The 21497-nt window shown below is 50.0% G+C and overlaps 2 protein-coding genes across 3 annotated transcripts in view; one reads left to right on the top strand and one right to left on the bottom strand.

Annotated features, from left to right (window-relative positions):
- LOC132085232 (multifunctional procollagen lysine hydroxylase and glycosyltransferase LH3-like) overlaps positions 1-14514 on the bottom strand; it is a 15669-nt gene extending 1155 nt beyond the window's left edge. The window contains exons 1-7 of the mRNA XM_059490598.1: positions 13841-14514; positions 12172-12260; positions 10615-10751; positions 6111-6277; positions 4486-4598; positions 2300-2363; positions 121-218 (exon numbers count right to left, since the gene is read on the bottom strand). Coding sequence (XP_059346581.1) covers positions 121-218; positions 2300-2363; positions 4486-4598; positions 6111-6277; positions 10615-10751; positions 12172-12260; positions 13841-13958 — 786 coding nt within the window. The 5' untranslated portion in view covers positions 13959-14514. The remainder of the gene's footprint in view (positions 1-120; positions 219-2299; positions 2364-4485; positions 4599-6110; positions 6278-10614; positions 10752-12171; positions 12261-13840) is intronic.
- Positions 14515-14843: 329 nt separating this feature from the next.
- ZNHIT1 (zinc finger HIT-type containing 1) lies at positions 14844-21177 on the top strand. Of its 2 annotated transcripts, none has more exons than XM_059490627.1 (5): positions 14844-14891; positions 15840-16010; positions 17566-17645; positions 19089-19216; positions 20346-21177. In XM_059490627.1, the coding sequence occupies exons 1-5, from the start codon at positions 14870-14872 to the stop codon at positions 20365-20367; spliced, it is 423 nt and encodes a 140-aa protein (XP_059346610.1). In that variant the 5' UTR covers positions 14844-14869; the 3' UTR covers positions 20368-21177. The 2 variants fall into 2 exon arrangements, with proteins under 2 accessions (XP_059346610.1, XP_059346609.1); XM_059490626.1 differs by having other exon boundaries at positions 19089-19258.
- The last annotated feature ends 320 nt before the right edge of the window (positions 21178-21497 follow it).

Genomic DNA, 21497 nt, shown 5'->3' with positions numbered 1-21497 from the left:
TTTTGGGGGTGTTTTTAGGGAATTTTTGGGGTATTTTTGGGGTGTTTTTGGGGTGTTTCTGGGGTGATTTTGGGATAATTTTGGGGTGTTTTTGGGGTGTTTTTGGGGTGTCTCTGGTACCTTTGTGGGCCCGTTGCCGTGGATGACCACGGGCCAGCTCCCGCTGACCTCGTTCCTCACTCGGTTCCCGCCGGGCTCGAAGCGAATCCGGACCTCGTCTGGGGAGGGGACCCCAAAAATGGATCAGGGACCCCAAAATCAACTCGGGAACCCCAAAAATGAACTTGGGGACCCCAAAATCGGCTCAGGAACCCCAAAATTGGCTCAGGGACCCCAAAATCAACTCGGGAACCCCAAAAATGGATCAGGGACTCCAAAAATCAACTCGGGAACCCCAAAAATGAACTTGGGGACCCCAAAAATCGGCTCAGGAACCCCAAAATTGGCTCAGGGACCCCAAAAATCAACTCGGGAACCCCAAAATCAGCTCAGGGACACCAAAAATCAGCTTGGGGACCCCAAAAATGAACTCGGGGACCCCAAAAATGGATCAAGGAACCCCAAAAAATCAATTTGGGGACCCCAAAAATCAACTCAGGAACCCCAAAATCAACTCGGGAACCCCAAAAATGGCTCAGGGACCCCAAAAATGAACTCAGGGAGCCCAAAAATGGCTCAGCAACCCCAAAAATCAACTTGGGAACCCCAAAAATGGATCAGGGACCCCAAAATTCAACTCGAGAACCCCAAAAATGGATCAGGGACCCCAAAAATGAATTTGGGAACCCCAAAAATCAACTCGGGAGCCCCAAAATCAACTCGGGAACCCCAAAAATGGATCAGGGACCCCAAAATGAACTCGGGAACCCCAAAAATTCCCCCCAAATCCATCCAGGACCCCCCAAAATCCCCCAAATCCCCCCAAAACCCCCCCGGGACCACCCCAAAATTCCAAATTTCCCCCCCAGGACCCCCCAAATCCCCCCCGGACCCCCCAAATTCCCCCAAAATTCCCTCAGGACCCCCCAAATCCCCCCCAAATCTCCCCCAGACCCCACAAATTTCCCCCCAAATCCCCCCAGGACCCCCAAATCCCCCCCAAATTCCCCCCAAAATCCCTCAGGACCCCCCAAATTTCCCTCAAATCCCTTCAGGACCCCCCAAAAATCCCTCCAGGACCCCCCCAAATCCCCCCTAAATTCCCCCAAAATCCACCCAGTACCCCCCAAATACCCCCCAAAATCCCTCAGGACCCCCCAAATCTCCCCCAAATTTCCCTCAAAATCCCTCAGGACCCCCCAAATTCCCCCAATCCCCCCCAAAATCCCCCCAGGACCCCCCAAATCCCCCCCAAATTTCCCCCAAATCCCCTCAGGACCCCCCGAATTTCCCCCAAATCCCTTCAGGACCCCCAAAAATCCCTCCAGGACCCCCCAAATCCCCCCCAAATTTCCCTCAAATCCCCTCAGGACCCCCCAAAAATCCTCCAGGAACCCCCAAATCCCCCCCAAATCCCTCCAGGAGCCCCAAATCCCCCCTAAATGCCCCCCAAAATGCCCCCAAGACCCCAAATCCCCCCCCAAAATCCCTCAGGACCCCCCAAATCCCCCCCAAATCTCCCCCACACCCCACAAATTTCCACCCAAATCCCTTCACGACCCCCCAGATTCTCCCAAAATTCCCTCAGGACCCCCCAAATCCATTCAGGACCCCCCGAATTTCCCCCCCAATCCCTTCAGGACCCCCCAAAAATCCTCCAGGAACCCCCAAATCCCTCCAGGACCCCCCAAATCCCCCCCAAATTCCCCCCAAATCCATTCAGGACCCCCCGAATTTCCCCCAAATCCCCCCAGGACCCCCAAATCCCCCCTAAATCCCCCCCAAAATCCCTCAGGACCCCCCAAATTCCCCCCAAATCCCCCCAGGACCCCCCAAATCCCCCCCAAATTCCCCCCAAATCCCCCCAGGACCCCCCAAATCCCCCCTAAATGCCCTCCAAAATCCCCCCAGGACCCCCCAAATTCCCCCCAAAATTCCCTCAGGACCCCCCAAATCCCCCCCAAATTCCTTCAGGACCCCCCAAATCCCCCTCAAATTTCCCCCAAATCCATTCAGGACCCCCCAAATCTCCCCCAAATCCCTCCAGGACTCCCCAAATCCCCCCTAAATCCCCCCCAAAATCCCTCAGGACCCCCCAAATCTCCCCCAAATTCCCCCCAATTCCATTCAGGACCCCCCAAATTTCCCTCAAATCCCCCCAGGACCCCCCAAATTTCCCCCCAATCCCCCCCAGCCTCACCCAGGGCCCCGTTGAGGTTCTGGAAGATTCCGGAGTGGTGATCCAGGCCCAGCCCCAGCCGCTCCTGGGGGGGGAGGGGACCCCAAATTGGGGAGGGGACCCCGAAATTGGGGAGGGGGATGGGGGAGATTGGGGGGGAAAAAATGAGATTTTGGGGGAAATTTTTGGGATTTTTTGGGATTTTTTGGGGGATTTTTTTTTCGATTTTTGGGAGATTTTGGGGGAATTTTTTGTTGGATTTTTGGGGAGATTTTGGGGGATTTTTTTTTCGATTTTTGGGAGATTTTGGGGGAATTTTTTTTCGATTTTGGGGATTTTTTGGGAGATTTTGGGGGAATTTTTTTTTGATTTTTGGGGGGATTTTTTTTTTTTTTTTTTTTGGGGGGGGGAATTTTTTTGGATTTTTGGGGGATTTTTTGGGAGATTTTGGGGGATTTTTTGAGAGATTTTGGGGGATTTTTTTGGATTTTTGGGGGGGGGATTTTTTGAGAGATTTTGGGGGATTTTTTTGATTTTTGGGGATTTTTTGAGAGATTTTGGGGGATTTTTTGGGAGATTTTGGGGGATTTTTTGGTAGATTTTGGGGGGATTTTTTTTGGATTTTTGGGGCATTTTTTGGTAGATTTTGGGGGAAATTTTTTGGATATTGGGGGATTTTTTTGGAGATTTTGGGGGATTTTTTTTTTTTATTTTGGGGGACTTTTGGGGAGATTTTGGGGAAATTTTTTTTTTATTTTTGGGAGATTTTGGGGGAATTTTTTTTGGATATTGGGGGATTTTTTGGGAGATTTTGGGGAAAATTTTTTGGATTTTTGGGGGATTTTTTTTGGATTTTTGGGAGATTTTGGGGGAATTTTTTTTTGATTTTGGGGATTTTTTGGGAGATTTTGGGGGAATTTTTTTTGGATTTTTGGGAGATTTTGGGGGAATTGTTTTTTTATTTTTGGGGATTTTGGGGGATTTTTTTTTTATATTTTTTGGGGAAATTTTTGGGAGATTTTGGTGGATTTTTTTTTGTTATTTTTGGGGTTATTTTTGGGATAATTTTGGGGTGATTTGGGGCGATTTTTGGCTCACCCTGAGCTCATGATTTAAATATAATTGAGTACAAAATAATTGATATTTTAGAGTGATTTTGGGGATAATTTTGGGATAATTTTGGGGTGATTTTGGGGTGATTTTGGGGTGAATCTCAGGGATTTTGGGGTTCAGCCTGAGCTCATTATTCACATATAATTGAGTATAAAATAATTGATATTTTGGGGGTTTTTTGGGATAATTTTGGGGTGATTTGGGAGGATTTTTGGCTCACCTTGAGCTCCTGATTCAGATATAATTGAGTATAAAATAATTGATATTTTGGGGTTATTTTGGGGTAATTTTGGGGCGATTTTGGGATAAATTTGGGGTGATTTGGGGCAATTTTGGCTCACCCTGAGCTCATTATTTAAATGTAATTGAGTACAAAATAATTGATATTTTGGGGATATTTTGGGGATAATTTTGGGATAATTTTGGGGTGATTTTGGGGTGAATTTCAGGGATTTTGGGGCTCATCCTGAGCTCCTGATTCAGATATAATTGAGTATAAAATAATTGATATTTTGGGGGTTGTTTTGGAATAATTTTGGGGTTATTTTTGGGGTGATTTTGGGGTTATTTTTGGGATAATTTTGGGGTGATTTGGGAGGATTTTTGGCTCACCCTGAGCTCATGATTTAAATATAATTGAGTACAAAATAATTGATATTTTGGTTTTTTTTTTTTTATAATTTTGGGGTTATTTTTGGGATAATTTTGGGGTGATTTTTGGGTGATTTTGGGGTGAATTTCAGGGATTTTGGGGCTCACCCTGAGCTCCTGATTCAGATATAATTGAGTATAAAACAATTGATATTTTGGGGGTTTTTTGGGATAATTTTGGGGATGTTTTTGGGATATTTTGGGGCGATTTGGGGATAATTTTGGGGTGATTTTTGGGTGATTTTGGGGTGAATCTCAGGGATTTTGTGGCTCACCCTGAGCTCATTATTCACATATAATTGAGTATAAAATAATTGATATTTTGGGGTTATTTTGGGATAATTTTGGGGTTATTTTTGGGATAATTTTGGGGCGATTTGGGGATAATTTTGGGGTGATTTTGGGGTGATTTTGGGGTGAATTTCAGAGATTTTGGGGCTCACCCTGAGCTCCTGATTCAAATATAATTGAGTATAAAACAATTGATCATCGTCATCGTCCCGGTAGTGCCAACGCTCCACCAGAGCCCACAGGGCTGGGGCGTAACCAACAAACCCTAAAAATGCAAAAAAACCCCCAAAATCACCCAAAAACCCCCAAAATATCCCCAAAAAATCAGAAAACCAACCCCAAAACCCAAAAAAAACAACGGCAGGAACCCCAAAAACCCCCAGAAATCGCCCCAAAAATAACCTGAAAAATCCCCAAAACATCCCTGAGAAATCCTAAAAAGCCCCAGAAATGGCCCCCAAAAATTATCCCCCAAAAAAACCCCCAAAATAATCCCCCAAAATTCCCACAAATCACCCCCCCCAAAAAAAATCCCCCCTCCCCAAAACCCCAAAATTGCCATAAATCGCCCCAAGAACATCCCTGAAACCCCAAAAACCCCCAAAAATCTCCCCAAAAATCCCCCAAAATCCCCCCTGAGCCCCCCAAATCCCCCTCAAATCCCCTTTAAACCCCCCCAAATCCCCCCAGGACCCCCCCAAATCCTCCCCAGGACCCCCCAAAACCCCCCAGGACCCCCCAAAACCCCCCCAAATCCCTTTTAAACCCCCCCCAAATCCCCCCAGGCCCCCCCAAATCCCCCTCAAATCCCCCCAATTCCTCCCAAAATCCCCTTAAACCCCCCCCAAATCCCCCCCAAATCTCCCCAAATCCTCCCCAGGACCCCCCAAATCCCCTTTAAACCCCCCCAAATTCCCCCAGGACCCCCCCAAACCTCCCCAATTCCCCCCAAATCCCCCCAAAATCTCCACAGGACCCCCCCCCCCCCCCAAAGCCCCAAACATCCCCTTAAATCCCCCCCAACCCCACCTCGGACCCCCCAAACAGCCCCCAAAACCCCCCCCCAAAATCCCCCCAAAATCCTCAAATCCCCCCACCCCCCAAAACATCCCCAAACCTCCCCAATTCCCCCCCCCCAAAATCTCCCCCGGGACCCCCCAAACCTCCCCAATTCCCCCCAAATCCCCTTTGAACTCCCCCAAATCCCCATAAATCCCCCCCAAACCCCCCCAGGACCCCCCAAACCCCCTTCAGACCCCCCCAAACCCCCCCAAATCCCCTTTGGACCCCCCCCAAAGCCCCCAAAATCCCCCCCAAACTCCCCCAGGACCCCCCAAATCCCCTTTGGAACCCCCCAAACCCCTCCAGGACCCCCCCAAAGCCCCCAAAATCCCCCCCAAACCACCCCAGGACCCCCCAGACCCCCCCAGGACCCCCCCCAAAGCCCCCAAAATCGCCCCCAGGACCCCCCAAATCCCCTTTGGAACCCCCCAAAATCCCCTTTGGACAACCCCAAACCCCCCCAGGTCCCCTTTGGACCCCCCCAAATCCCCATAAATCCCCCCCAAACCCCTCCAGGACCCCCCAAATCCCCTTTGGACTCCCCCAAAATCCCCCCCAAACCCCCCCAGGACACCCCAAACCCCCTTCGGACCCCCCATAACCCCCCAAAATCCCCCCCAAATCCCCTTTGGACCCCCCCAAACCCCCCAAAATCCCCCCCAAATCCCCCCAGGACCCCCCCAACCCCCCCAGGACCCCCCAGACCCCCCCGTACCCCCCGAGTTGAGGAAGGGTTTCCCGCCGGGGGGGGAGGGGGGGTAGAGCGGGGCCAGCCCCTCCTGGGGCCAGCAGAACCCCTCGGCCGCAAAGAGAACCCCCCAAAACCCCGCCCTGAACTTGGCCAGCAGCTCCCGCGGGGGGCCCGCGAACACCACGTCGTAGCTGGGGAGGGAAGGGTTAAAAACAGCGAAAAATCAGCCCAGAAATGTCCAAAATTACCCCAAAATCACCGCAAAAATTCCCTCAAAAATGGCCAAAATTACCCCAAAAAAAACACCCCAAAACCCACTGCAAACACCACGTCGTAGCTGGGGAGGGAAGGGTTAAAAACAGCGAAAAATCAGCCCAGAAAACCCCAAAAATCACCCCCAAAATCACCAAAAAAACCCCAAAAATCACCCCCAAAATCACCAAAAACTGCCCCAAAAATCACCCCCAAAATCACCCCAAAAATCCCCTCAAAAATGGCCAAAATTACCCCAAAAACCATCCCCCAAAGCCCCCTGCAAACACCACGTCGTAGCTGGGGAGGGAAGGGTTAAAAACAGCAGAAAATCAGCCCAGAAAACCCCAAAAATCACCCCCAAAAACCCCAAAAACCGCCCCAAAAACCCCCTGCAAACACCACGTCGTAGCTGGGGAGGGAAGGGTTAAAAACAGTGAAAAATCAGCCCAAAAATGTCCAAAATTACCCCAAAAATCACCAAAAACTGCCCCAAAAACCCCCTGCAAACACCACGTCGTAGCTGGGGAGGGAAGGGTTAAAAACAGCGAAAAATCAGCCCAGAAATGTCCAAAATTACCCCAAAATCACCGCAAAAATCCCCTCAAAAATGGCCAAAATGACCCCAAAAAAACACCCCAAAACCCACTGTAAGCACCACGTCGTAGCTGGGGAGGGAAGGGTTAAAAACAGCGAAAAATCAGCCCAGAAAACCCCAAAAATCACCCCCAAAATCACCAAAAAAACCCCAAAAATCACCCCCAAAAATCACCAAAACCTGCCCCAAAAATCACCCCCAAAACCACCCCCAAAATCCCCTCAAAAATGGCCAAAATTACCCCAGAAATGACTCCAAAATCACCTCAAAATCGCCTGAAGAACCGCCCCAAAATCATCCCAAAATCACCCCCAAAATCCCCAAAAACTGCCCCAAAAATCATCCCCAAAATCACCAAAAACTGCCCCAAAAATCACCCCCAAAATCACCAAAAAAAACCCAAAAATCACCCCCAAAATCACCCCAAAAATCCCCTCAAAAATGGCCAAAATTCCCCCAGAAATGACTCCAAAATCACCCCAAAATCATCCCAAAATCACCGGCAAAATCTCCTCAAAATTGGCCCGAAACGCACCAAAAACCGCTCTGAAATCACCTCCAAAATCACCCCAAAATCACCCCAAAAATCACCTTAAAAATGGCCAAAAATCACCCAAAAATCACCCCAAAATCACCCCAAAAATCACCTTAAAATGGGCAAAAATCACCCAAAAATAACCTCAAAAATCACCCTAAAATGGGCAAAAATCACCCAAAAATAACCTCAAAAATCACCTTAAAATGGGCAAAAATCACCCAAAAATAACCTCAAAAATCACCCTAAAATGGGCAAAAATCACCCAAAAATAACCTCAAAAATCACCTTAAAATGGGCAAAAATCACCCAAAAATAACCGCAAAATCGCCCCAAAATCACCCCAAAAATGACCCCAAACCCCCCAAAATCCGGCCCTGAACTTGGTCAGCAAACACCACGTCGTAGCTGGGGAGGGAAGGGTTAAAAATAGCGAAAAATCAGCCCAAAAAACCCCAAAAATCACCCCAAAATCACCCCAAAAATCCCCTCAAAAATGGCCAAAATCAATCCAAAAACCGTCCCAAAATCACCTCGAAATTCCCCCAAAATCACCCCAAAAATCCCCTTAAAAACGGCCAAAAATCACCTGAAAATCACCCCAAAAATGACCCCGAACCCCCCCAAAATCTGGCCCTGGGGAGGAAAGGGTTAAAAATATTCCCCAAAAATAAAAATTTTCCCAAAATCCTCGTTTTTCCCCCCAAAATTCCCATTTTCCCCCCCAAAATTTCCCCAAAATTTCCCCCAAATCCCCACAATTTTCTCCCCAAAGCCCCAAATTTCCCCCAAATTTCCATTTTTCCTAAAATTCTCATTTCCCCCTCCAAAATCTCCCCCAAATCCCCAAATTTTCCCCCAAAATTCCCCATTTTCCGCCCAAATTCCCATTTTCCCCAAAATCCCTGCTTTTCCCTCCAAAATCTCCCCAAAATTTCTGGCAAATTTTCCCCAAATTTCCTGGTTTTCCCCCAAATCTCCCCAAAACCCCCAAATTTCCTCCCAAATCCCCACTTTTCCCCCAAAATTCCCCAAATTTTCCTTCCAATTTTTCCCAAATCCCCAATTTTCTCCCCAAAAATCCCCATTTTTTCCTTCAAATTTTCCTCCAAATTTCCCCAAAATCCCCATTTTCCCCCCAAAATTTCCCCTTCAAAACCCCCAAATTTCCCCCCCAAAATCCCCATTTTTCCCCAAATTTTCCTCCAAATTTGTTTTTTCCCAAAATCCCTGGTTCCCCCCCGAAATCTCCACATTTTCCTCCAAATTTTTCCCCAAATTTCCCCCCAAAAATCCCCAAATTTTCCTCCAAATTCTCCCAAAATCCCCATTTTTCTCCCCAAATTTCCCCCCAAATTTTTCCCCCCAAATCCCCATTTTCCCCCCCAAAATTCCACTTTATTCCCCCAAAACCCCCAATTTTTTTCCCCCAAATCCCCCATTTTTTACCCCAAAATTCCCATTTTTTTCCCCCGAAACCCCCGAATTTCCCCCCAAACTCCCATTTTTTCCCCAAAACTCCCATTTATTCCCCAAAATTCCGATTTTTTTTCCCCAAAATTCCGATTTTTTTCCCCAAACTCCCATTTTTGCCCCAAAACTCCCATTTTTTCCCCAAAATTCCGATTTTTTTTCCCCAAAATTCCGATTTTTTTCCCCCATTTTTTCCCCAAAACTCCCATTTTTTCCCCAAAATTCCGATTTTTTTCCCCAAACTCCCTTTTTTTCCCCAAAACTCCCATTTTTTCCACAAAACTCCCATTTTTTCCCAAAACTCCCATTTTTTCCCCAAAATTCCGATTTTTTCCCCAAAATTACGATTTTTTTCCCCAAACTCCCATTTATTCCCCAAAATTCCGATTTTTTCCCCAAACTCCCATTTATTCCCCAAAATTCCGATTTTTTTCCCCAAACTCCCATTTTTTCCCCAAAACTCCCATTTTTTCCCCAAAATTCCGATTTTTTTCCCCAAACTCCCATTTTTTCCCCAAAACTCCCATTTTTTCCCCAAAATTCCGATTTTTTCCCCAAAATTCCGATTTTTTTTCCCCAAAATTCCGATTTTTTTCCCCAAAACTCCCATTTTTTCCCCAAAACTCCCATTTATTCCCCAAAATTCCGATTTTTTTCCCCAACTCCCTTTTTTTCCCCAAAACTCCCATTTTTTCCCCAAAATTCCGATTTTTTCCCCAAAATTCCGATTTTTTCCCCCATTTTTTCCCCAAAACTCCCATTTATTCCCCAAAATTCCGATTTTTTTTCCCCAAAATTCCGATTTTTTTCCCCAAACTCCCATTTTTGCCCCAAAACTCCCATTTTTTCCCCAAAATTCCGATTTTTTTCCCCAAACTCCCATTTTTTCCCCAAAACTCCCATTTATTCCCCAAAATTCCGATTTTTTCCCCAAAATTCCGATTTTTTTTCCCCAAAATTCCGATTTTTTTCCCCAAACTCCCATTTTTTCCCCAAAATTCCGATTTTTTCCCCAAAATTCCGATTTTTTTTCCCCAAAATTCCGATTTTTTTCCCCAAAACTCCCATTTTTTCCCCATAACTCCCATTTTTTCCCCAAAATTCCAATTTTTTTCCCCAAAACTCCCATTTTTTCCCCAAAACTCCCATTTTTTCCCCAAAATTCCGATTTTTTTTCCGCAAAATTCCGATTTTTTTCCCCAAACTCCCATTTTTTCCAGAAAATTCCGATTTTTTTCCCCAAACTCCCATTTTTTCCCCAAAACTCCCATTTTTTCCCCAAAACTCCCATTTTTTCCCCAAAATTCCGATTTTTTCCCCAAAATTCCGATTTTTTTCCCCAAACTCCCATTTTTTCACCAAAACTCCCATTTTTTCCCCAAAATTCCGATTTTTTCCCCAAAATTCCGATTTTTTTCCCCCATTTTTTCCCCAAAACTCCCATTTTTTCCCCAAAATTCCGATTTTTTCCCCAAAATTCCGATTTTTTTCCCCAAACTCCCATTTTTTCCCCAAAATTCCGATTTTTTTCCCCAAACTCCCATTTTTTCCCCAAAATTCCGATTTTTTTTCCGCAAAATTCCGATTTTTTTCCCCAAACTCCCATTTTTGCCCCCAAATTTCCGATTTTTTTTCCCAAAATTCCGATTTTTTTCCCCAAATTTCCGCACCTGTCGACGAAGAGCACGACGAGGCCGCCCCTCCCCCGCAGGGGCTCCAGCGCCGCCCGCAGCCAGCGAACCTTCTGACCCCCCCCGGGGCTGCGCGCGATGTCCCCGCCCCGCCAGCGCCGGCCCAGCCCCAAAGTCTGGGGAGAAAAACCAAGATTTTGGGAAAAATGTGAAAAATGGAAAAAATCCCATCAAAAACGGTGAAAAAATGGGGAAAATAGGGCGAAAAATGGGGAAAATATGGGGGAAAATGGGGGAATTCTTCTGTGTCCCCTCCCAGCCCGCCAGTGCCGGTCCAGCCCCAAAGTCTGGGGAGAAAAACCCAAAGTTTGGGGAAATTGGGAAAAAACGGGAAAAAACGGCGAAAAAACGGCGAAAAACGGTGAAAAAATGAGGAAAATAGGGCGAAAAATGGGGAAAAAAGGGGGAAAAATGGAGGAATTCTTCTGTGTCCGCCAGTGCTGGCCCAGCCCCAGGGTCTGGGGAGAAAAACCCAAATTTTGGGAAAATTGGGGAAAAAACGGGAAAAAATGGTGAAAAAACGGCGAAAAACGGCGGAAAAATGAGGAAAATAGGGCGAAAAATGGGGAAAAAATGGGGAAAATATGGGGAAAAATGGGAAAGATTTTCTGTGTCCCCGATGTGCCCAGGCCCAGGGTTTGGAGGGAAAAATGGAGGTTTTGGGAAAAATGTTTAAAAATGTGAAATAATGGGAAAAAACAGTGAAAAATGGTGAAAAACGGTGAAAAGATGAGGAAAATAGGGCGAAAAATGGGGAAAAATGGGGGAATTCTTCTGTGTCCCCTCCCAGCCCGCCAGTGCCGGCCCAGCCCCAAAGTCTGGGGAGAAAAACACAAATTTTGGGGAAATTGGGAAAAAACGGGAAAAAACGGCGCAAAAATGGGAAAAAATGGTGAAAAAATGAGGAAAATAGGGCGAAAAATGGGGAAAATATGGGGAAAAATGGGGGAATTCTTCTGTGTCCCCTCCCCTCCCCGCCAGCGCTGGTCCACGCCCAGGGTCTGAGGAGAAAAACCCAAAATTTTGGTAAAAAATATCAAAAATGGAAAAAAATCGCATCAAAAACGGTGAAAAAATGGGGAAAATAGGGCAAAAAATGGGGAAAATATGAGGAAAAATGGGGAAATTCTTCTGTGTCCCCCCCCCAGTGCTGGCCCCGCCACTGCCCATTAGGCTCCGCCCCTTTAGCCCCACCTCTTTTAGCTCCACCCCTTTTAACTCCGCCCTCTTTAGCCCCACCCCCTTTATCCCCACCCTCTTTAGCTCCTCCTCCCCACATCTTTAGCCCCGCCTACATCCATAGGCAGTAGGTGAAGCTCCGCCCCCTCTATTTAGCCCCGCCCCAATTACGCTCATGCTGTAGTTGAAGCCCCACCCCAGTCCCTTAGCCCCGCCCCATCTCCTTTAGCCCCGCCCACAGTCCCTTAGCCCCGCCTCTTCCCTTACCTGTAGGCGGTAGTTGAAGCCCCGCCCCCATCCCGTAGCCCCGCCCCCGTGTGTAGCCCCGCCCCCCGAGCGTAGCCCCGCCCCCGTTACCTTCACGGTGTAGTTGAAGGCGCGGGCGGAGCGCAGGAAGCGGCGATAGCCATCGGTCACCTCTGTGGCCACAGTGACCACCAGCAGGCCTGCCGAGTGACCACTGAGTGACCACTGAGTGACCACTGAGCCCGAGTGACCGCTGACCCACCCCAGTGACCAGTGAGTGACCACTGACCAGTGAGTGACCACTGTGTAATCAATGAGTGACCACTGAGTAGCCATCGGTCACCTCTGTGGCCACAGTGACCACCAGCAGGCCTGCCGAGTGACCACTGAGTGACCACTGAGTGACCACTGACCCTGAGTGACCCCTGAGTGACCCCTGAGTGACCACTGAGTGACCACTGAGTGACCACTGACCCACCCCAGTGACCACTGAGTAGCCATCGGTCACCTCTGTGGCCACAGTGACCACCAGGAGACCTGCACAGAGTGACCACTGAGTGACCACTGAGCCCGAGTGACCGCTGAGTGACCACTGAGTGACCACTGAGTGACCACGGACCCATCCCAGTGACCACTGAGTAGCCATCGGTCACCTCTGTGGCCACAGTGACCACCAGGAGACCTGCCGAGTGACCACTGAGTGACCACTGAGCCCGAGTGACCGCTGAGTGACCACTGACCCCGAGTGACCACTGAGTGACCACTGACCCTGAGTGACCACTGACCAGTGACCAATAACCTGTGAGTGACCACGGACCCATCCCAGTGACCACTGAGTAGCCATCGGTCACCTCTGTGGCCACAGTGACCACCAGCAGGCCTGCCGAGTGACCACTGAGTGACCACTGAGTGACCACTGAGTGACCACTGAGCCCGAGTGACCGCTGACCCACCCCAGTGACCAGTGAGTGACCACTGACCAGTGAGTGACCACTGTGTAATCAATGAGTGACCACTGAGTAGCCATCGGTCACCTCTGTGGCCACAGTGACCACCAGGAGACCTGCACAGAGTGACCACTGAGTGACCACTGAGTGACCACTGACCCTGAGTGACCACTGAGTGACCACTGAGTGACCCTGAGTGACCACTGAGTGACCACTGACCCACCCCAGTGACCACTGAGTGACCACTGACCACTAACCAACAACCAGTGAGTGACCGCTGAGTGACCACTGACCAATGACCTCTGAGTGACCAGCGAGTGACCACAGACCAATGAGTGACTGCTGAGTGACCACTGAGTGACCAGTGACCCCTGAGTGACCACTGAGTGACCAATGAGTGACCACTGACCACTGAGTGACCACAGACCACTGAGTGACCACTGAGTGACCAATGAGTGACCACTGACCACTGAGTGACCACACACCACTGAGTGACCACTGACCACTAGTGACCACTGAGTGACCCCTGACCCATGAGTGACCACTGAGTGACCACTGACCAATGACCACTGAGTGACCAGGGAGTGACCACAGACCAGTGAGTGACCCCTGAGTGACCCTGAGTGACCCTGAGTGACCACTGAGTGACCCCTGACCAATGAGTGACCCTGAGTGACCCCTGACCCCTGAGTGACCACTGAGTGACCGCTGACACTGAATGACCTCTGAGTGACCCCTGCCTCCTTCCACTGACCTTTGACCCCTCCCACTGACCACTGACCCCTCCCCCTGACCTTTGACCCCTCCCCCTCCCCCGCCCCTCCCCCACTCACCATCCTCAGGGTCCATCCCGGGCTCAATTTCGGGGCAATTTTCGCCATTTTTGGGGCAATTTTTGGGACAAATTTCGGCATTTTCGGGGTCACTCCCTGAGGAGCTCCCGGGCTCCATCCCGGGCTCGGTTTTGGGGCAATTTTGAGAATTTTCGGGGCAATTTTGGGAATTTTCATGGAAATTTTGGGAGTTTTTGGGACAATTTTGAGGATTTTCGGGACAATTTTCGAGGGTTTCGGGGTCAGCCCCGGAGTTGATCCCGGGAGGGATTTTGGGGCAATTTTCGTGATTTTTGGGGCAGTTTTCGGAGTTTTCGGGGCAATTTTCGGAGTTTTCAGGGCAATTTTTGGAGTTTTTGGGGCAATTTTGGGGAATTTCGGGCTCAGTCTCGGGAGAAATTTCGGGGCAATTTTGGGGGGTCCCGGGGGGTATTTCGGGGCAATTTTGGGATATTTCGGGGCAATTTTGGGACTTTTTGGGGCAATTTTGGGAGGTTTTGAGGCAATTTGGGGGAATTTCGGGCGGAATTTCGGGGCAATTTTGGGGAATTCCGGGGCAGTTCTGGGGGGTCCCTGGGGGGTTCCCGGGGCAGTTTTGGGGGATTTTGGGGCAGTTTTGGGCGGTTTTGGGGCTCCCCAGCAGCAGCAGCAGCAGCAGCAGCGGCAGCGCGAGCGCGGCCATGGCGCGTGGGGGGCGTGGCTTAGCGGGAGGGGGCGTGCCCTCCCCGGGCCTCAGCCAATCCCCGCCCGCATCTCCGCCCTCTCCTCTAATCCCCGCCTACACCTCCGCCCTCCCGACCAATCAGCGCTGAGGGGCGTGGCCAGAGCCGAATTGCCACGTTGCCAGGAACGCGAAAATGGGCGTGGCTTCCTCGGCGCCGCACCAAATATGGCGAAAAGGGGGCGGGGTTTCCGCGCCGCGCTCAAGATGGCGGCGGAAGGTGAGGGCGGAAGCGGGGCGGGGCGGGGAGCGGAAGCGGCGGCGGAGAGGGCGGAAGTGGAGGGCGGGCGACCGGAAGTCGCCTCACGATGGGGGAGAAGAAAACGTCGGGTGAGGGGGGAGGGGCGCGGGGGTCCCGGCGTTGATTTTGGGGGTCCCGGCGTTGATTTTGGGGATCTCGGTGCCGATTTGAGGCGTCCCGGGGCTGGTTCGAGGGGTTCTGAGGGGATCCCGGGGGCTCCCAGGGTCCGCTCGGGGGTCCCGGTGTCGATTTTGGGGGGTCTCGGTGCTGATTTGGGGGGTCCCGGGTTCGGTTCGGGGGTGCTGGGGTTGATTTTGGGGGTCCCGGAGTCGGTTCGGGGCTTTCTGAGGGGGTCCCGGGGTTGATTTTGGGGGTCCCGGGGTCGGTTCGGGGGTCCCGGTGTTGATTTTTGGGGGTCCCGGGGTTGATTTTGGGGGTCCCGGCTTTGATTTTGGGGGTCCCGGTGTCGATTTTGGGGGTCCCGGGGTCGATTCGGGGGTCCAGGGGTTGATTTCGGGGGTCCCGGGCTCGGTTCGGGGGTCCCGGGGTTGATTTTGGGGGTCCTGGGTTCGGTTTGGGGGTCCCGGTGTTGATTTTGGGGGTCCCGGTGTAGATTTTGAGGGTCCCGGGGTTGATTTTGGGGGTCCCGGTGTTGAATTTGGGGGTCCCAGCGTCGATTTTGGGGGTCCCGGTGTTGATTTTGAGGGTCCCGGGGTTGATTTTGGGGGTCCCGGTGTTGATTTTGGGGGTCCCGGTGTTGATTTCGGGGGTCCCGGTGTTGATTTTGAGGGTCCCGGGGTTGATTTTGGGGGTCCCGGGGTCCATTCGGGGGTCCCGGGGTTGATTTCGGGGGTCCCGGGCTCGGTTCGGGGTTTCACCATTTTTCAGAGGTAAATCCCCAAATTTTTGGGGATAAATTCCCCATTTTTTGGTCTAAACGCTCCGTTTTGGTTTTTTTTTTATATAAATTCCTGATTTTTGGGGGTTAAACTCCTCCGATTTGGGGATCCCCCGAATTTTAACCCTTTCGCCCCCAGCCCGCGTTCCCGAGGGGGGTCCCCGGCGCGTGCTGGACGCTCCGGCGCGGCAGCGGCGCCTGCACCGGCAGCTCGAGGCGCTGGAGAACGACAACTTCGGGGACGATCCACAGGCGGGGCTGCCCCGGCCCGGGAAACGGCTCCCGAACTTCAGCGACAGCACCGAGACCGGTACCGGGCCCAACCGGGACAAACTGGGACAAACTGGGACAAACTGGGACAGAGGGAACCGGGATTGGGGGGTCCTGGGCCGGGAAACGGCTCCCGAACTTCAGCGACAGCACCGAGACCGGTACCGGGCTGAACCGGGACAAACCGGGACAAACCGGGACAAACTGGGACAAACTGGGACAGAGGGAACTGGGATTGGGGGGATTGGGGGGGGTTAAAGGGTTTTTGGGGGGTTTAAAGGGGTTTGGGGGCTCCCGGCCCGGGAAACGGCTCCCGAACTTCAGCGACAGCACCGAGACCGGTACCGGGCCCAACCGGGACAAACTGGGACAAACTGGGACAGAGGGAACCAGGATTGGGGGGTTTGGGGGATCCTGGGCCGGGAAACAGCTCCCGAACTTCAGTGACAGCACCGAGACCGGTACCGGGCTGAACCGGGACAGACTGGGCCAAACCGGGACAAACTGGGACAGAGGGAACCGGGATTGGGGGATCCTGGGCCGGGAAACGGCTCCTGAACTTCAGCGACAGCACCGAGACCGGTACCGGGCCCAACCGGGACAAACTGGGACAAACTGGGACAAACTGGGACAGAGGGAACCGGGATTGGGGGATTTGGGGGATCCTGGGCCGGGAAACGGCTCCCCAACTTCAGTGACAGCACCGAGACTGGTACCGGGCCCAACCGGGCTGAACCGGGACAAACTGGGACAAACTGGGACAGAGGGAACCGGGATTGGGGGGTTCAAATGGGGTTTTGGGGGGTTTAAAGGGGATTTTGGGGGGGATCCCGGCCTGGGAAACGGCTCCCCAACTTCAGCAACAGCACCGAGACCGGTACCGGGCCCAACCGGGCTGAACCGGGACAAACTGGGACAAACTGGGACAGAGGGAACCGGGATTGGGGGCTTTAAAGGGGTTTGGAGGCTTTAAAGGGGATTTTGGGGGGCTGAATTTTTTATTTTAATTGGATTTTAGAATTGAATTTTGCAATTTTTGCTGAATTTGGGGCTGATTTTGGAGCTGAATTCGGGATTTGGGACAGAAATCTGGATTTTGGAGTGGATTTGGGGCTGGATTTAGGCTGAGATTTGGGGCAGAATTTTGCATTTTTCGCTGATTTTGGGGCTGAATTCTGGATTTTAAGGCTGAATTTTGCATTTTAATTGAACTTTGGGGTTGAATTTTGCAATTTTGGGCTGAATTTGGGGCTGATTTTGGGCTTGAATTCTGGATTTGTGGCTGAATTTGGGGTTGGAGTGGATTTTAGATTTGGAATCAGATTTTGAGCTGAATTTGGGACAGAATTTTGCATTTTTCACTAAATTTTGGGCTGAAGTTTGGGGTTGAAATCTGGATTTGGGGTTGGATTTTGGGGTGAATTTTAGGCTGAAATTTTGGGAGTTTTGGGGTTGAAATCTGGATTTTGGGGCTGAATTTTGGGGTGAATTTTGGGAATTTTGGGGTTGAAATCTGGATTTTGGGAGCAGAACTTTGGGGTTCATATCTGGATTTTGGGGTGAATTTTGGGCTGAAATTTTGGGTTTTTTCCCAGGCAAGAAGAAGAAGAAAACTCGAGGGGATCATTTCAAGCTGCGCTTCCGCAAAAACTTCCAGGCCCTGCTGGAGGAGCAGGTGGGGATGGGGAAATTTGGGGAAATTTTGGGGAATTTGGGAGAAATTTGTGAGAAATTTGAGGAAATTTGGGGAATTTGGGTGAAATTTTGGGGATTTTTGAGGATTTGGGGGGGGTCAGAGGGGATTTTGGAGAGTAAAAAGAAAATTTTGGGGAGATTTAGGGGGGTTTTTTTATATTTTTGGGGATTTTGGGGTGGTTTGGGGGAATTTGAGGTGATTTGGGGTTGGATTTTGGGACTGAATTCTGGATTTTTGGGTTGGATTTTGGAAGTGAATTTTTGAGTTTTAAGCTGGATGTTAGGTCAGAATTTTGGAGTTTAAGCTGGATATTTGGAGGTGGATTTTGGGGCTGGATTTTGGTCTGAATTCTGGATTTTTGGGTCTAAATTCTGGGGTTTTGAACTGGATTTTGGGGCTGAAGTTTTGATTTTATTCTGGATTTTTGGTGGTGAATTTTGGGGCGGAATTCTGGGGTTTTGGACTAGATTTTGGGGCTGGATTTTGGATTTTAACCTGGATTTTTGAGGTGGATTTTGGGGCTGAATTTTGGATTTTTATCTGGATTTAGGGCTGAATTTTGGGGCTGAATTTTGGATTTCAACCTGGATTTTTTGGGGTGGATTTTGGGACTGAATTCTGGATTTTTGGGTCGGAATTCTGGAATTTTGGGTCAGAATTTTCTATTTTAACCCCTTCAGAACCTGAGTGCAGCTGAGGGCCCCAAGCTGAATTCAGGATTTTGAGGCTGAATTCTGGATTTTCGGGAGTGAATTTTTGATTTTAACCTGGATTTGGGGCTGATTTTGGGTCTCAATTCTGGATTTTGAGCTGATTTTGAATATTGGGTCTAAATTCTGGGGTTTTGGGCTGCATTTTGTGGCTGAATTTATGATTTTAAGCTGGATTTTTGGGGCTGACTTTGGGGCTGGATTTTGGATTTTAATCCGGATTTTTGAGGTGGATTTTGGGGCTGTATTTTGGATTTCAACCTGGATTATTGGGGGCTGGATTTTTGTTCTGAATTCTGGAATTTTGGGTCAGAATATTATATTTTAACTCCTTCAGAACCTGAGTGCAGCCGAGGGCCCCACGCTGAATTCTGGATTTTTGGGCTGGATTTTGGGGCTGAATTTTGGATTTTCATCTGAATTTGGGGCTGAATCTTGGGGCTGAATTTTGGACTTCAGCCTGGATTTTGGGGCTGGATTTTGGGGGCAGATTTTGTTCTGAATTCTGGAATTTTGGGTCAGAATTTTCTATTTTAACCCCTTTAGAACCTGAGTGCAGCCGAGGGCCCCGCGCTGAATTCTGGATTTTTGGGCTGGATTTTGGGGCTGAATTTTGGATTTTAACCTGGATTTTTGAGGTGGATTTCGGGGCTGGAGTTTTGTTCTGAATTCTGGAATGTTGGGTCAGAATTTTCCGTTTTAACCCCTTCAGAACCTGAGTGCAGCCGAGGGCCCCAATTACGTCTCGGCCGGGGCCGCCCCGTCCCGGCTGCCCCAGCGCCATTTCTGCGCCGTCTGCGGCTTCCCCTCGGGCTACACCTGCGTCACCTGCGGGGCCAGGTACTGCTGCACGCGCTGCCTGGGCACCCACCAGGACACCAGGTCAGAAAACAGGGAAAAGACGGGAAAAAACAGGGAAAAAATGGGGAAAAATGGTGAAAAAATGGGGAAAAACGGCCCAAAAGTGGGGGAAAACGACCCAAAAATGGGTTTGGGGACACACCTGTGTCACCTGCAGGGCCAGGTACTGCTGCATGCGCTGCCTGGGCACCCACCGGGACACCAGCTCAGAAAACAGGGAAAAACCGGTGAAAAACGGTGAAAAAATGGGGAAAAATGGTGAAAAAATGGGGAAGAAAGGTCCAAAAATGGGGAAAAAAGAAAAGAGAAATGGGGAAAAACTGGGAAGATGGCAAAGCCAACAAAAAATGGAAAAAAACCCAGGAAAGTGGAAAAAAAGAGCAAAAAAATAGGAAAATGGTGAATAAATGGGGAAAAATGGGGAAAAAACAGCAAAAAAAAAAAGGGAAAAAGCACAGGAAAGATGGGGGGAAAATGGGAAAACCAATAAAAATGGGAAAAAAAATCCAGGAAAACTGAGGGAAAGCCTGAGAAGAACTGGAAAAAAGCAAAAAGATGGGAAAAAAAACCAGAAGAAAATTGGGGAAAATGGCAAAAAAATGGGGGAAAAAATGGGAAAAGAAATCAGAAAAAGCAGGGGGAAAATGGGAGTATGGGAAAACCAACAAAAAATGGGGAAAAATCCAGGAAAATGGAAAAAAAATGGCAAAAAAGTGGGAAAAAACATGGAAAAATGTGAAACAAATTCAGGAAAATGGGGAAGCAGGAAAAAATGGTAGGAATTTGGTAGAAATGAGAAAGTCAGAGAGAAAACTTTGAAAAAAAAGGGGAAAACCCAGGAAAAAAAATTTAAATGGGAAAAAACCCAAGAAAATGGGGAAAATTCCTGGGGAAATAGGGAAAATGCAAGAGAAAATGGGACAAACAGAGAAAAAAAGGTAAAAAACTGGGAGAAATTGGCGTAAATTGGGGGAAATGGGGAAAAAGAGGTAAAAAAAGGGAAAAATGAAAAAAATGGCGGAAATGGGGAAAACTGGGATCCCCCAGTTTTTAGTGGGGAGGGGTCTCACCCTGCTGACCCCTGACCTTTCCCTCCCCTCCCCCGCAGGTGCCTGAAGTGGACGGTGTGACCCCGCCCCCAATATGGCGGGTGTGGCCACGCCCACAATATGGCTACCATGATGTCATCTCAAAATGGCCTCCGTGAGCGCATCTTTGTTTGGTCCCACTCCTAAAATGGCTGCCATGGCTCCACCCCCAAGATGGCTGCTGTGACTCTGCCCCCAAGATGGCCACCATGGCCATACCCCCAAAATGGCTGCCGTGGTCCCACCCCAAAATGGCTGCCTTGGTTCCACCCCCAGCATGGCCACACCCCCAAAAATGAAAGCTATGACCACACCCCCAAGATGGCTGCCATGACCACACCCACAAGATGGCTGCCATAGTCGCATCCCCAAGATGGCTGCTGTGACTCCACCCCCAAGATGGCTGCCATGACACCACCATGACCACACCCACAAAATGGCCACCATAACCAAACCCACATAATAGTGGCGATAGCCCCACCCACAAGATGGCCGGCATGGCCCCACCCACAAAATGGCTGCCATGGTCCCACCCCCAAGATGGCTGCCATGACCATGCCCACAAAATGGCTGCCATGGCCCCATCCACAAAATGGCTGCCATTGCCTCTCCCACAAAATGGTTGCCATGGCTCCAGCATAAGATGGCCGCCATGGCCCCTCCCACAAAATGGCCACCATGGCCATGCCCGCAAAATGGCTGCCATGGGCCCTCCCACAAATGGCAGCCACGGCCACATCCACAAAATGGCTGCCATGAGCACATCCACAAAATGGCTGCCACGGCCCCTCCCACTCCCAAGATGGCGGCCGGGCCCAGTTTGAACCAAAATCCGAATTTTTCCTACCAAAATCTTTGGGATCGACTTTATTTGGAGGAGGTGGGAGGAGCTACAGGAGAGGGGGTGGGGAAGGGGGCGGGGCCTCAGGAATTGGGGTTAAATCCGGGAAAATCGGGAAAAATTCCGGGAGAAACGAGCGGGAACAGCGACCCCGCCCCTTGTGGGCAGAGCTGCGCCACCATTGGCCCAAGATGGCCGCCCTGAGCTCTGATTGGATGAACATTCCCTGAGGGCTCCGGCCCATTTATGGCTGCTGGGGCCCCGCCCCGGGATCAAGCCACGCCCATTTTAGGGGCCAGCCACGCCCATAAATACAAGACCCGCCTACTTC

Source organism: Ammospiza nelsoni, chromosome 29 (assembly GCF_027579445.1).
Source record: "Ammospiza nelsoni isolate bAmmNel1 chromosome 29, bAmmNel1.pri, whole genome shotgun sequence".
NCBI classification, from domain to species: Eukaryota; Metazoa; Chordata; class Aves; order Passeriformes; family Passerellidae; genus Ammospiza; species Ammospiza nelsoni.
This window is presented reverse-complemented; position numbering and strand designations above follow the sequence as displayed.